Genomic DNA, 16,262 nt, shown 5'->3' on the forward strand with positions numbered 1-16,262 from the left:
GCGCGGCTGTGAGGAAACCCAAATCCCCAAGGTCACGGCTCACGTTTTCCGGGCGGCCGTGGAGCCCAGGAGAGCTGGTCATTTATCACCCGCAGGGCAGGACGGCTTTCACTTGTGTCTGCTTTTTTCTCAAAGGTTCCCAGTCCCAAGCGGAAGTTGGAAGAACCAGTTTTAGAGTTCAGACCTCCCAGGGGAGCAATTACTCAACCACTGAAAAAGCTAAAGATAAATGTTTTTAAGGTTCACAAATGCGCCGTGTGCGGCTTCACCACCGAGAACCTGCTGCAGTTCCACGAACACATCCCGCAGCACAAGTCGGACGGGTCTTCCTACCAGTGCCGCGAGTGCGGGCTCTGCTACACGTCGCACGTCTCGCTGTCGCGCCACCTGTTCATCGTGCACAAGCTGAAGGAGCCTCAGCCGGTGTCCAAGCAGAACGGGGCAGGCGAGGAGAACCAGCCGGAGAGCAAGCCCAGCCCCGAGGACGGGTCGTCCGACAGCGCCGTGTCCGACAGGAAGTGCAAAGTGTGTGCAAAAACGTTTGAAACTGAAGCTGCCTTAAACGCTCACATGCGGACCCACGGCATGGCCTTCATCAAATCCAAAAGAGTGAGTTCAGCCGAGAAATAGCCACAGACCGACCTTCCGTGAGGAAAATCCCTGTCCACATTGGAATAAAAAGAGACATTTTTGTTACAAAAAGTTTGCAGTATAATAGCGTTAACAGTACCGTCTAGGCTGTTGCGATATATTCTCTTTCCCTCGTCGTGTATATCCTCAATAAGTATTAAAACAGTATTTGAGTTTAAAAGAGTTTGTATATATTTAAATGAATAACTTTTTATACTCTTTGTTACATGTTTGTATCAGTATTTAGTAGGAAATGTTTTGAGTTTTGGTTTTGTTTTTTTTTTTTTTTCGGGTTAGAATTTTTCTTTTTGTATTATTTCTTTAACACAGAGTTCTTAGTAACAGGGGCAGTTCCTGAACTCAAATAAACCATTTTGTATGTTATGGATTTAAAAGGGTTAATTAATTCCAGGCTAAGACAATGCCTTTTTTTAGTGTTTTTAATTTTTAGAATTCACTACATAAATTGTAGGTGATCGTGGGTCTCAAAACACTAGGGACTTTTAAGTGTCTTAGCACTATCCTCAACGTGCCTGCTCGAAGCCCGGGAGCGCGTGATCCAGACACACCTGCCCGCACTCCGGGGGCATGTGGCGTCTTCCCCAGGCCGTGCCAACCGGTGTTTAAAGCAGCCTTGCACCTGGTTTCTTTCCCCGCGGCGAATGAAAACTCAGGCCAGAAACCCAGTAAGGGAAGGGGGATTTCCTTCATTCCATCTTAGAACGGGGGAAGGAGGATATTCTCAAGGTAAAAATGGTGGGGGGGTGCTGGTGTTTTTCCGGTCAGATTGGCAAGGCTGGCTTCACGAGCACAAAGAGACAAAGTCACGAAAGGGCTGGACTACTGTAAAAGTTACACACACGTAGTTAGACCAATAGATTTATATAGTCGCGTTTTCGTCATGTAATTTATTAACTATATTATAAAGACAACTACTTAAAGATATCAAGTATTTCTCTGGCTCTTGACAGGAAGACAGAAATCGTAGTCGACTTCACCCCTTGCTGTCTCAAGAGTTGGCATTTCCTGGGTGCTACTGCCGAACATTCTGGTACTTAGAGTGGGGATGCTCAGCTTTAACCACCAACTTACCAATGCAGCAGCCTGCGCCCGGCGCCCGGCCGTTAGACGAAGCACTGAGCCGCCTGGGTCTAGTTCGTTCATTTCAATAAGTATACTTCCTCTCGGCAGCTCTGCTTTATTCAAAGTGCAACAGAAGTAATGTTCTGTCCCTTCCGTTTATAGTTCTCTGGGAAAGTTATATTTTTTTTTGGTTTTCGTTGTTGTCTTTTCTTTGGCATTTTATATCTTGTATTGATCCCCAAACATGTTTTGTACTTTTTATTTCTTTTTTTTTCTTTTTTCTTTTTCTTTTCTTTTCTTTTTTTTTTAAGAAAAGCAGTTCCTTTGTGTATATATAGATAACTTGCATGGTTCTACCGTAGTCAGCATTCGGTTGCTCAGAAGGTCTTGCTGCTGTGAGGTGTTACGCACTACACCCGTCATAACTGTATCAAACACATTTCACGTGTAAATAAACGTGGGACGTTTGGCCCTTGTCGTTCCGCGAGAGGGTTATTGATGGTGGGACTGCGACATCCTCATGAAACTTAGGAGGAAGTGATGAATCGCAGGGACAGGCTACAGGATACCGCCGACTTCTTCCCACTCAGAAGAAGGACGCATCTGCTCTCCTTAGCAATCAGCCGTTTCGTCAGCTTTCTTGTCGACTCCATCAGGACGTCGGTGCCATCCGAGGGCATGATTAAGTATTCCTCAACTTGAAATGCAATTGCTGTTACTTGTTATATTTATACTTGTATTGCTCTAAGTTGTATTCATTGCACTTTCATAATGTTTCTGCATTTGAACCTTGCAATAAACCTGTGTGGTAGGCTGCACAGGTCTCCCTAGCCTAGTTTCACAGTTGAGGAAGCTGAGCTCTGCTTAAATTCTTTGCCTAAGCCCTCATAGCTGGTAAGTGGCTTTGCGTATTAGAACCCAGATATTCTTGCTCTAAATCTAGTGCTCGCTCTATGTGTTTATGTACATATTGACAAATATTCATTTATTCGACAAATAAAAAGTATATGCAAAACAGGATACTAGAATGTTTTGTTTGTGGCACTATAGTTTTTATACAAAAACCTGGAAATCTGTCTACTCTTAAATATCCAGAAATGCTTGGTAATATGAAATTAGCATCGGTTAAATGCCTACTTGAACGTCCAAGAAAGTTTTTAAAAATGCCCAGAGGCACAAAATGAAGAAATTGCAACCCAGAGAAGAAAAACAGCACAGGATGTTGTAACCCCGTGAGGAAAGCTGGGTGGTCGAGCTGAAGAGAGAATTGGTGAACTAGAAGATAGATAGATCAGGAAACTGGTACCTGGAATCAGAGATCAGGAGATGAAATACGTGAAAGCGATTAGAGGGACAAAATGAGATCTAACAAGTTTGATAGTTCCAGAAAGTGGGGACAATATTGGGAAGGGCCACTGTGGAAAATGCTTAGCCATTAACAAGGACATGAATGTTTCAGGTACATGCGAATGCTGAGCAAAAATCCACATTGGGACTTGTGAATTCCACACCTTCTTTGTTAGTTGTAGATGTTGTGTGTGGTTGCCTGGGCATTTACGAAACAGGATACAGTCAGACCAAAGGCGGAAACCTGGGATATGCTCATGAATTCTCAGGAAGTCCCATCCCCTCTCCTTGGTGGGGAAGTGGTTGCTGAGGCTGACAGAAAAGGCTCGGGTCAAGTCGCGAAGAGCCTTGAATGGTGGACTAAGCTGTCTGTACTCCGATAGAGATTTCTTTGAACAGGAGAGTGACATAACCAGATTAATTGGTGACAGTGTTTAGGATGGATGGTAGGAGAGTGTATCAATCAGAATAAGTTAGGTTATGCTGTGGTGACAACGCTAAATCTTAACGGCTATGACAAGGAGACATATTTCTTACATTTGATGTTCATTGAGGGTTGACTGGAGCCAGGGCTCCAAATCTCCCTTGTCCCCTTACCCACTGTCACAAAAGTTGCTGGTTCCTGTGGCAGAGGAAAGGGCACTCTGTTTCAGAAGTGGCAGATGTCACTTGTTACACCTCCGTGGCCGAAACCAGTCACATGGTCTCACCTAATTACAAGGAGGCCAGGAAGTGCAATCTTCCCACATGCCCAGAAGGTTGAAGGCTGAAAATACCTGAGCAGCATAAATGACTGTCACAGGAATAAAGTCGAAATCATTGTGCCTACGGTGCTAATACATATGGGCATGAGGACTTGACCTAGGGTGCTGGGAGTAGACTTGAGAAGAGGCTGCAGTTGCAGGTAGAATTTCAGAAGCAGCGTCAAGACGATTTCATGCCTTGGGATACAGAGAAACAAAGGATAAGTCTCATCAGAAGTTCAAACCCAAGTGATTTCTTAAATAGATGTTTTCCAAGGTTGACATTACTTCAACAGAAATATGCAAGTAAAAATCACAGCTGGTTAATGGGGAAGCTGATGCCGTAGAAATACATGCAAGATACGTTTTTGTTTGAATGTGTGTGGCTGGATGACTTTATTTTATTAATATTTGAGTAATAGTGATACATCGTGAAGAATGCCAGCAAAGATCAAAACAAAATGAGCAACAGTAAAACGTGGGCTTAGACCACACCGTAGAGACCACTTCTTCCTCCCAGACACACTTCCTGCAAAGTCCTCACTCCTACTCCGGTAAGTATTCTAAAGAACAACCAGTTACCCCACCCGAAGCTCTCGTGGATGCTTCTCCCCAGGGCCAGTGGGCTGATGAGTTCTATCTCAGGGTCTTTAACCAGACAGGGAAATTTTCTGTTGAAAACTTTGGCCAAGGTTAATATATTATTACTTCATATTAATATATTTGTTATGCTGTGAGTACTTTTTTTTGTTTAATGGCTACTTGAAAGAGGAAAATGTGTTTGAAGAACTTCACAAAATAAAATACGACTTAAAAGAACCATTAACCTACCCAAAGAAGGGTCTGAAAATAGAGGCGTGTACCAAATGCGGAATGCTATCTATACCATTTAGTTACACACACATACACACGATGCCATAAGGGTTCCAGATTGTAGCTCTTCATTTTAAGCATATAACTAAGGAACCTAGATATAGTTACCTTAAAAACTGGGCTCCTGTTCGTACACCATTCATTCTTCATTTAAATGGACACTTGAACTTTCTTGTTTATTTCAAGTTTCTTTTTGAAATTATGACTTTAGCATCCCCACAGAGTTAATTACATATACCTTAGGGATATGGCGATGCAAACTCAATATCTGCAAAGAGCATCTCTCCCAGCTACTTGAAGCTTCTGGACTAGCCAGTTGTTATTTCCATAGTCATCATTACTCTGAAACCACTTATTGGGAATAGCCCAGCTTCAGTCCGTGTAGTTTGGGTGGGTGTGAGGCTGAGTTGGAGACTTGACTACTGTCAGTCTTATAAAAAAGAAAATTCTCTTGTCATCCATTTCCGCCTCCCTACTATCCCAGTTGATTATGGTGCACATTTTAGTCAAGGCTCTTAATTCATTGAGTGATGGAACTTGAATTATCTTAGCCTATGTTTTTCTGGGAGTTCGCTCATTCACATTTGCTGCCTTTGTTGGAGAGGTAGATCGGGGGTGCCCAGCATGAGAACCTGAATGAATTAGGGTCTTAGCAGGACATAAAGAGCACATTAAAAGAGGTTTAACTTTAAAAAAAAAAAAATGGAGAGGACTGCATACAGAGCCATGGTCTGAAACAGGGATATTGAGACCCCCAGGGGCTAGCGCTGGTGGGGAGCAGGCCTGCTGAGCGGCGTCGGAGCTGGAGCCCCAGAACGGGGCTTCTCCGTAAGAGCCAGGGCCACCGGGAGCAGGAGGGAGGGTGTGGGAGGGACATGGCAGAGAAGCTGTCTCATCACGCTCAAAGGTTTCCCGCCTGCGCCTTTCACTAGCCAAAGCCAAATAAAAGCCAGAGGACAAGGAGGCCCCAGGAACGACCTGTAATGTCAGCGATGGGGCACAAAGCAGGACAGGGAGGGATGCGTGATGGGTCTGGGATACCACGGGGAGACGGGATGATGGCAGACAGCCTAGAACGCACTTTCGGAGGCGCCTCCTCTACCCCCATCTTCTTGTCGACATGCACCTTATCCCCTACAGACAGGCTGTGCGTGAGCCGGAAACGGTACTCTGCAGTCCGCATTTACCTTTTCTAATTACCCCACCGGGTTTATCCTATACCCTTTTTCTAGTGGCTGTTTTTACTTAAGGAAACAGAAGCGCACTTCCCCAAAAATACTCTTTACTAGTTCCTAAATTCAGTCTATGAGGTGAGTTCTGACTCCAAGCAGCATGATTTATAATGTTTCACAGCATTTAAAGGAACTGATTACTCAATTTGCTACTTTATTGCAAGCTGCTTGTCCTGGAGCTTTTCTAAATTACACTACCAGGCAGGTCTGTTTCTAAACGCAATCCTTCGCAAGACTATTTTTATCTAGGCGAGCTCTGTAGTTAGAGTCTACTATGTCTGATTTTCGGGTCAAGTCTAGTTTAATTCAATTGGTTATTTCTGGAGAATAAATACCATTTATTTGATGAAAGAGCAAAGAAGGCATAGATCGGAGAGGATGGCGTGATCCTGGCAAGAGTCAGGAGAAGCAGAGCTGCGTGTGTCAAAGGGAAGGACCCTTTCTTGAAAAAAGTAGAAGACATCGCCTAAGTAGAGGTAATGATTTTGTCAATTGAGTGTCTGATACCCTTCCAGCGTTGGGGACTCTGCCATTGCATGACTCTCAGCAAGAGATGGATCTTGCCTCTTGCTCCAGAAGCCGGAAGGTGACCCCTGGCAGCCTAGCCTCAGGCATAGGATGACCAGTACTTGGCCAGAACAATGCTCCTGCTTTGACTGTTCTGGAGATTATACAAAGAAGCAGGGACAGATTGAATTTATTCATTCTGGTGCATGGTGGCAATGATCGTGGGGGCCGTGGATGGAGAGTTACCTTGTGAATTGCACTTGCCGGTCAGGGGAAGGGAAGGACCAAGATGCGGGAGGAAAGGACAGGGGACATTCCTCAGCCTCCTGCCCCCTGGGGAATCAGTCTGCCTTCCAGGAACCACTGAGCTGTCGTGGCCCCAGGGAGTGCTGATGTCACGGCCGGATGTTTCAAAGCTTAGACTCTCGCTCGCCTCTGAATAAGACCCCATCCCAGCAACTTGAGAGTATCAGGTATTTTAGAAGAGACCAAGACAAACGGAAGCGTGTGCCTTTCCGTAGCTCTGAGACCGCAGGGGACCTTCCGTTGCCTGCATCCCGTCCGCTCACCGCACTCATCTTCCCGGCCGTTCCCTCAGTGCGCACCCTCCTTCCCTCCACAGGGCCTGGCACTTCCTTCCCCTTCGCCATTACCCCCACGCGGGCCTTTTCACTTCTTTCAGGTTGGCTCAGAAGTCACCTGCTCAGAGAGAATTTCTGGGTCACTTTGCTGACGTGTGCCCCACCCCACCCCTCCAGCTACAGCCCACGCACATTACTCTACCCGGCACGATTTTTCTTCCTAGCACTTATCACTCCGGACATTTCAGGCGTATTTGCTCATGGCCTGCCATCAGCTTCCGGATTAATGTCCCGAGCTGTCCACCACCTCCGCCTGCTTTCTCGTCTGTGGTCTCCATTGCCTCGCGGTGCACGAGGCGTGGTTTCCATCCTGCAGCCTGCGAGCAGCAGCTGTTAGTTACGATTTTCCTATCAGGTCGATCCTTTTCCTTGTCAGCAAAGACAAATCCTTGTTTTCTCAAATTCATTGCCCGGCGGTGAGAGGCCTAACGCGCTTTCCTTTCCATTGAGCTAGTCACGGGACTAAAAAATGATCGTGGCTTGACTAGCGCCAGCAAGATGAGCGCGGCTGCCTCGGCTGCCTCGGGAAATGATAAAGGCCTGCTTTCAGGAAAGGTAGGCGTTGTTTATTTTCACGTCCTATTTTTATGCCTCGCACAGTGCCTTGCATAAAACAGGTGGTTAAAATGTCTTCGTGAAAAAAGCAACAACTGAATCTCCTTGAACCTGATTAGTGATAATTTTCCCCCCCCCCTTAGGGCTTGGACAAATAGTAGAAGAGTCTTGCGCTATTATTAATTTCCCATAAGTAAGATTTTCTTTTTTATTTAAGTGGTATTTTAAAATCAGTGTAGGTGGTTTTTATACTAATTATTAAAATGTGGGTGTATATTCTGCTCACTATGTTTTTTCTCCCACTTGACAAAAGATAGAGTATTTATCACTGAATTCCAAAACGTTTTTATATTTTCAATGACTACACCGTGTCAACAACTGACTTGGAAATAAATCCAAGTTTTAGAGACTTTTCTGTTTAGTCACCCAGAAGTGGGCCCTCACTGGAACGTGACCATGCAGGAGCCTTGATCTTGGACTTCTAACCTCCAGAAGAGTAAGAAATAAATTTCTGCTGTTTATGAGGACTGGTCTGGCATTTTGATACAGCAGCCCCAACAGACTCAGACCAAAGTCTGGGACGCTAGAGGCTACTGTGAAACCGTGACCCACAGGAAGTCCAGCTGAGTCTCAGCCACCCCAGGCCAGGTATGGACTTGTTCCCACAGTGTAAAGAAGGTTAGCATCACATTTTAAATGTAGTTAGGGAGGCTGCTATTTAAAGAGGGCCTTTCTGGAAAGAAAATATTTACACCCTGAGGAATCCAGACCCACACATTTCATGTTTCCTTAAAGCAGATGAGCCCTGTCCCCCGTGGCTTTCTGGCAGCATCATTTCCTTCCCAGGATGTGTGTTCTAAGCCCCACGAGATGATGTCCTTATTTACCCCACTCCTTCCGTGGGGGAGTTCATCACTCCCACACCTATGTGACTTTCAAGTAGGCCAAACACATGAACAGATGCATGGAATATCCAGATGATCACGGAGAAGTTCTCCTTCACTGACCACTTCTCCAAATGTTTTATAGGTCGGATTCATAATGGTGCCAGGGGAAAAACCCCATATTGCCTCCAACCATTCTCGGTATATTTTTAAACCCAGAGATCTACGTAAGACCATCTGACCAGAGAAAATCTGGCCTTATCCACGTTAATCTGCATAACTAATGGAAGCCAGGTGGTCAGCAGCCCTCATCTCTACAGCGAGATTTTACCCGACAATAACAAGTTATGTATAAATTGGTTTCCATGGTTTGTGGATCTCGGCCGCTTTGCAGGCGGCTGAGGAGATGCAGCTTGTTCCTGCATGTTAAGGAGTGAGCAATGTCGTATTTTCCCTCAACGTGTTATAGACTAGTGTTTCATAAATATATAAGACTCTTTGTCTAAGAGGGGAGCTTTATCCTGACAGGTTAAGCAACAATGATGGTCCTGACTTTACTATTTTGTCTACTTTCTTTTCAGTTTCTATTACCTTTTGTTTCTCCTGCGAGAAATATTTCTCTCAAGTGCATGCAAGACACTGATGAATTCCTTTCTGATCTGAATTCAGTGGAGCCCAAAGAATACGCTCTAAGAAGTAAGTTGGTTTCCGTGGCCTGTTGGGTAGGTGAACAGAGGGGCAGTCTGAGGTTCGTGCTGGAGTATTCTAGGAAAAACTCTTGAGAGTTCAAAATATAGAACCGAATAGAGAGGAGGAGATGAGCCTCAATTTACAAACTGCGCCAGGAAATTGAGAAGGGAAAAGGAATTTTTTTCCTGTAGAAGGCAATTGAAGTGCTATCAATTCTAGCCAGAAGGCATCTTCTGAGGACCAGCCCCTTAATAAGACAAGAATGGTTTATAAATTGTATGATGCTGTTTACCATTATTGGAGTTGATAACATTTCATTGTCGTATGACATAGCTTGTGGTATTTCTTTTTCTAGACAGTGAGTCTGCTTTGGAGAATAAATTGCTTCATTATTCAGGGAACGAGTCATGCCCATTATATGTTTGATAATAAATTTTGAGGAGCATGCTGGTGAATGGGCTGGTTCAGGCTGGCAGAATTTCGACTGTCGCCAGACTGCTTTACGTGTGATATAGATGATTTCAGGCTGCCATAATTTATCCTTTATTAATTGCCCAAAATTATTCTTGTAACTAAAGAGATACATACCTTCCCGTCAGAAAGGGGTAGGAAATGTGTGGTACCCTCTCTGGGTGAGTGATTTATTGTCGATGCTGATGGAAACCACTGATGAGGAAAAATGTAAAAATTCACTCTTTCTGATGCCAGAAAAACGATCGCAGCAATTTCCATGTCCATTTTGAACACATTCGTTTTCTACTGGAAAACAATCGGTAGCTTAATGTAATCCTAAAGGTAAACGGAAGTTTGATCTAATAGTGAGTAATTCAAAACAGCACAAGGTTTGAAGTAATTGCCATTGGGCACTGGATTAGATGTCCCGATATTTAATGAAATGGTGGGAAAGATAAATCCAGCGAATTCAACAGCCATCTTCAAGTCCCACGCTGGAATCGATTTTGTTTTGCTGCAACACTTGGTGATATCGACAGGGAACATTCTGACAAACCCAGGCCAAAGAAGCTGGCCAAGAATCTCCAGAAGGTACAATGACTGGCTCAGACTCCTGGTGATCAGATATTATCACCATTAGTCACAGCCTAGTTAACACTTTATTTGCCTTCAAAGGTCCTCTATTCAGGTACCAACGATGTGTCATCTGTAGAATCTGAAGAAATTGAAAATCATTTTTTTTACATTTATTTATGTATTTTAAAAAATGTTAGCATTTTCTTTTCTTTTTTTTTTTTTTTTTTTTTGATTAAAAGAAAAATGTCCCCGAGATGAATGGTCCAAGAAAGATTTGCCTGATTTACATAAATAAGATAGATGACAATCGCTTAGTTTAAGAGCTGAATGCTGCTATTTCCAGTTATTCTTACTGATTTTCATTCTACCATCTAGCATCAGCAAACACACGACATTCTTGTTTTGAAATTTTGCCTCAGATTTCCGAGCCCAGGACATGGTTCTGGCCTTCGTTCTCAGCATGATTTTCCTGACAGTCATGCGGATGGAAAAATCATAAGGGTCAATACAGAGAGAGCACTTGTTCATGGCAGGCACTGTCCCCAGCCCTGTCCAGGGGTTCTCTCCCCTGTGGGGAGAGTGTTTTTATCATCTCCGTTTTATAAATGAAAAACTGAGCCTCAGAGATATAAAGTATTTTTGCCTGAAATAAGTGGCAGAGACAGGATGCGAGCCCAGGTCATCTGATTCCCACGCCTGGACTTTCAATTACTGCCTCAAATCAGCAGCAAGAGCAACAGGGGAAAAGGAGCAGCAAAAGGGAGCGAGGCAGAGCTGCATGTGTTGATATGGAGGGAATGTGCAGAAACACGTCAGGAAAAAGGGTGCAGAACAATAGATACGGTGCGTGAAGTTTTTAAAATGCAAATGAAGGCGCTCTGCTGCTCTGGGAGACATGCATGCGGGGGGCGAATGCCTGAGGAGAGCAACCTCCGAATTCAGCGAGAGGTTGCCTCGGAGTGGGGGGTGGTCAGGGTGGGAACGCAACCCGCGACAGGCCAGATTTCAAATGATGGGTCAAGTTTTATTGTTATAAGCTGAGTGAGGGGAGCATAGATGTTTCTTATTTTCTTCTTACGCCCTTCTAATAAATTAAATGTGATATTATAATGTTTTAAAACTCCGCCGCCCATCCGAAGCATAGAGATGATGCTCAGCAGGGCGGCGGCGGCGGGAGGGGGAGCGGGGCGGGGGGTGTCTACGGAATAAGGTTGAGACAGGATCCTGGAAATTCAGGCAGAGATGTTTGGCCTTGCAGAAGGGACCTAGAGTCACCGCTGTCTTAGAACAGGAGAGAGACTTACAGAGACTTAACCTGGCTGTGGGGAGGATGCATGAAAGAGGGTGTAGATGTTACAGGTAAGACGAAGATAGCAACATGGCTCCAAAATAAGGTTCCACTTCTCCGTCCTTCTCCGTGTGCTCTGTAACGGATGCTCGGACAACATCTTAGAGGGAACAACACCCATCATGTTTGTGTGCTTTGATCTTGCCGCCCTCTTGGGTCGCTGTCTGATGTTATCCCCCTCTTCACTGCCAAAGTGCTCAGGCCAGTGGTCTGGCTCCCCTGCTTCCGGTTCAGTTTGATCCACCATATACGTTCGGTCTCTCACCATATACGAAAATGGCGCCATAAAAGATTTCTGCCATCCTCCCCCCCTTATTAATCATTTTTTTCCCCTCAATTTTCTCTCTTCTTGACTGCTATGGTATTAACCGACTTCCGCCTTCAAAGCCATCTCTTTCTAATTCAGGGACAGTTCCCTGTCCAAGATGTCCTTCCTCAGTGAGACTCGGTCCTCTCTCCCCTCCCCTTTCTCTCTCCACCTGACTCTCTGCACGTTGCTCCAGGCATCCAGGCACGTGTTCCTTTGCTCATCCTACTTTTCTCGTAAACTAATCACGTTTTAGGGACAGGGTGGAGCCATACAAGTCCTGCTCGCCCTGTCCTTCGGGCGCTCTCGTCCCGGTTAGGTCAACAACCACCTGCGTGACTGGCCTCGCCCAAGCCACGGTCACTTTGCCAAACAAGTTTCCTCAGCTGCGAAGTGGGGAGGCCGTGTTTCCCCGTCTGAAAATCTGCAGGAGTTTTCATAAAAATTCCAATGCTTGCTCCTTTTGGCCTTATCACACATGTTCTAGAAAAATGATTTTGTGTTTCTTCTTCTGGATATCTTGTCCCATCTTTACGCTGGAAAGGGGCTTCCGGAAGCTGAGGCTCATGGTTTATGCCCTGTTTTGCAGGTACTGGGTATATGTGTATAGAACTGAAAGAGTGGGAGACTAGAATGTAGGAAAAAAGCTGTCGAGAGGAGACACCGAGGCCATGGGACATTTCTTTGGTCCTGTCGGACATCTGGTTGGATATTTCTGCAGGTCTTTTGCCATGAGCTGCTGTGTTCTCTGACTGTAACCGCTCAGGGATCTCAGCTCTCCGTACACTTCTCGTACCTTCCCCGAGCACGCAGCCGCTGCTTCTAACTTAGGCCCAGAGCTTCCCCAGCCAGGCCTCCTACGCTGACGAGTAGCATCCCAGAATACCCACTAGGAGAGGGTCGTATCCTTGAGCCGTTTCCTCCAAACAGATATATTGAAACCTTAACCCCTGGTGCCTCTGGCTGTGACCTCTTTTCGAAATAAGGTCTTTGTAGATGTAGCTACATTAAGATGGAGTCATACTGGAGTAGGGAGTGCCCTAATCCAATGACTGTCGCCCTCATAAGAGGAAAATAGACACATGCAGGAATGCCACGTAACGACAGAGGGATGCATCTGTAAATCAAGGAACGCCAGGGATAGCCAGCCGCCAGCACGAGGGAGGAGGGAGAGATGGGACAGTCTCCCTCGGGCCCGCCCAGAGGAACCAGTGCTGCTGACTCTTTGATGCTGGACTTCCCGTCTCCAGCACCGTCAATAAATTTTTGTTGTTTTAAACCGGCCAGTCTGTGGAAATAAGTTAAGAGAGCTCCAAGAAACAGAGTGATAGCCTCTCAAACACACCCTCTAGAATGAAAAAACAGCGCGTGTTTGTTATCTGAGATGAAAAACACAAGACACACACACACACACACACATACACACACACACACCCAAAAAGAGCGATCAGTCTCAGGTCCTGGCACTCATTTTTCTTGAGAAGTAGCAGACCTACCCCTGCCGTCTCATAATGAGCAGCCGGACCCATCCGACACTGTCTGCAGCAGAGGCCTTGCGGGGGAGGCTTATTTATATGGAATTAAAACTGTGCTCAAGACACTGAGACCCCATGGTTTCTGTGTTTTCACATGATTTCTGCATTTTCCTGCACTTTATTCCTTACGGACAGAACGAGGGGGAGGGGGAGGAAGCCTCCGGTTCCCAAGCTGCCTACAAAGCTTTTCATTTCCTGTTTCCTCTAATCTCCTAACATCCTTGAAATCTTCCCCCAAGCAGCTACTTTTTCCATAAAAGCGTACTTAACCCTTCAGGTCCCTCGTCCCCAGCCCCTCCCCCAAGTCCCTCAGCTCGCCCTGGTGGCCAGGTGGCTGAACTTCCTGCTCTGATCACTTACTCCCTGGGGTTTCATCGAGCATCTCCTGGAATGATGATTTCATGTCTCCCGTCTGTGTGTCTCATCTTCTCCTGGAAGCCGAGGCCTGTGGTTTATGCTTATGGGAGGCAATCCAAAGGAGACATTCACGGGGCTGGCCAGTCCCTGGCCCCAGAAGAGCCTTTGTTTTCCCGTCACCAGTGGAGAACCATCTACTTGATCTGCAATCTCAGAACGTAGCCTCTTTCCCCAGCCACCCAGTCTGGAGGACATTTTACTTAAGGCCAGCCACTTTACCTGTGCTAGAGCTGGGAACAGAAAAGATGCCGAAACCAAAAAAAAAAAAAAAAAATCTTACCCTAGAGAAAGGGTGACACCATGGGCTCCACTGGAATTTCTGGGCGAACTGGATTTCCGATGTCCATCCCGTGATAGGCTGACACATGGTCCCCAACACGATATCCGCATCCTAATTCCTGGGACCTGCGAATGTTACCTTGTATGTTATACTTTACAGATGTAATTAAGTTAAAGATCTTGAGATGGGGAGGTTATCTTGGATTATCCAGGTGGGCCCGAAATTCAATCACGTGTATCCTCCGAAGAGAGAGGCGGAGGGGAATGGGACATACAGAGGAGGAGGCGATGGGACCACAGAGGCAGAAATTGGAGTGACGTAGCCGCAAGCTAAGGGATGCGAGCCGCTCCCGGACGCTGTAAGAGGCCCAGAATGAATTCTTCCCTGGAGCCTCTCGAAGGAGGGCAGCCCTGCTGATTTTGGCCTTCTGGCCTCTAGAACTGTGAGAAAATAAACTTCTGTGCTTTTGTGGAAATTTGTTACATCAGCCACAGGAAACTAACACACATGCTATTCTTGTTCTCCAAGTTCAAGATTAACAGTTGGCCAGACTATTTGCTATTAATGCCGAAGATGGTTGTTACTTTTAGGATTTGTTTATGGCTTAGCATTCTAGAAGCTTTGCTCCCTTCAACTTCATGGCACAAGTGCATCCATATTTTAAAATTAATGACCATTGACCAAGATCTTTTCTCTATTCAAACTCGGATATTAACCAACACCGCATTTAATATCCGTATATCATTACTATCATGTTAGAAAAAAATTTGTCTGCCAATTAGTCCAGCAGAATCGAAAAGAGTTTTTAATCTTTTGGTAATGAAAACTTGGAACAACTGCCATGTGATCTGAAGTAGCAGGTAGGATTAATCATTAATTTTTTTTATTCCTCCCTTCCTTGACAATCACAATGGATTTTGACTTGGATGGTGCCCATGGCCAGACACCTCAGGTTTTTGACAGAAACTAATAAAGGACAAAGCAGGAAAAGGGCAACTTGCCTATTTGAGTTCATAATCGGAAAGGGAGCTAATGCAATTGAAAATTTGCATAGCATACAAAATAACCTCAGCTAGAAAACCGTAAATCTAATCCAAGAGAACCAGTTTACAAACCAAAACACCAGCTGGAAAGAGAATGAGAATTTGATCTTCTCTGGCGAGGAATTGGGTATCCCCCTGCATTCATCCTTCAGACTGTGACCTGAGGATGAAGACAAACTCAGTATCGACACCTCTCTTATTTCTATCTCCTTCAAACCCACAGTCCCAGATCCCTAACTTTCAAGCTACAGAGTTAGGGATACCCAGGTAGTGATGGAGGAAGGAATTTGGAAATCGTTCAATCTATTTATAACTAAATACATTCAGTTTTTAAAATTGCTGTGTTATTTTTCTTGACACAAGGGAGGACCTCAAAATACATTGGTAGAACTGGATTTGGGGCAAATAGACATAATTTTTTTTCAGTTTATTTCGACTCAGTAAATGTTTATTGAGCTTCTCCCAGGAGACATCTATGAATGAAGACAGGGACCTTCCGTCACATGGGAGGCAGACAGGTGAACAAGTCACGCCTTTTGGTGTGATGCACTAAGTGAGAGCCTGCAGTGCTTCTTGGGGGAGACTATCCTGCCAAGGCTTGAAGGATGATTCAGCACTTGCCAAGCAGATGGGAAGAAGGAACATACCAGGCAGAGAGTGCAGACAAGTACAGGCCTGGTGCGTCCCGTACTGCGGAGCAGGGGGAATGGCTGTGGGCGTGGGAGGATAAGCCTGGAGAGGCAGGTCAGGTCACGAAGGGCCTTTGAAACCACGCTCAGTCTGGAATTAATCCTGAAGATCAGAGCACTCAAGCCTGGCTACACATAGGATCACCTGGAAATTCTGAAAAACAATTAATGCCCAAACTCCACTCATGACCAATAAAAATCACTCTTTGTGAAGGTGGGGCCTGGGCATTAGGATTGTAAAAAAAAAAAATGCTCCAGGTGAGCCTAATGTTTGCCTAGGGTTGAGAATCACAGCTCTAGATCAGAGATCTACAAAGTTTTTCTCTAAAGGACCAGACAATAAATATTTTCAGTTTTGTGGGCCATATAGCCTCTGTTGGAACTACTCACTCCCATACAGGCATACCTCGTTTTATTTTGCTTGGCTTT

At 45.3% G+C, this 16,262-nt stretch overlaps 1 protein-coding gene across 20 annotated transcripts in view; it reads left to right on the forward strand.

The window, feature by feature from the left end:
• The window catches only part of ZNF532 (zinc finger protein 532), an 89,974-nt gene extending 87,243 nt beyond the window's left edge, over nt 1-2,731 (forward strand). For 19 of the 20 annotated variants that reach the window (XM_016129148.2, XM_016129152.2, XM_016129153.2 and 16 more), the window contains one exon: nt 136-2,731. In XM_016129148.2, coding sequence (XP_015984634.2) covers nt 136-630 — 495 coding nt within the window. In that variant the 3' untranslated portion in view covers nt 631-2,731. The remainder of the gene's footprint in view (nt 1-135) is intronic. The other variant, XM_036230098.1, reaches the window with a different exon arrangement.
• Nucleotides 2,732-16,262: the final 13,531 nt, after the last annotated feature.

This window comes from Rousettus aegyptiacus, unplaced genomic scaffold, assembly GCF_014176215.1.
Source record: "Rousettus aegyptiacus isolate mRouAeg1 unplaced genomic scaffold, mRouAeg1.p scaffold_m13_p_12, whole genome shotgun sequence".
NCBI classification, from domain to species: Eukaryota; Metazoa; Chordata; class Mammalia; order Chiroptera; family Pteropodidae; genus Rousettus; species Rousettus aegyptiacus.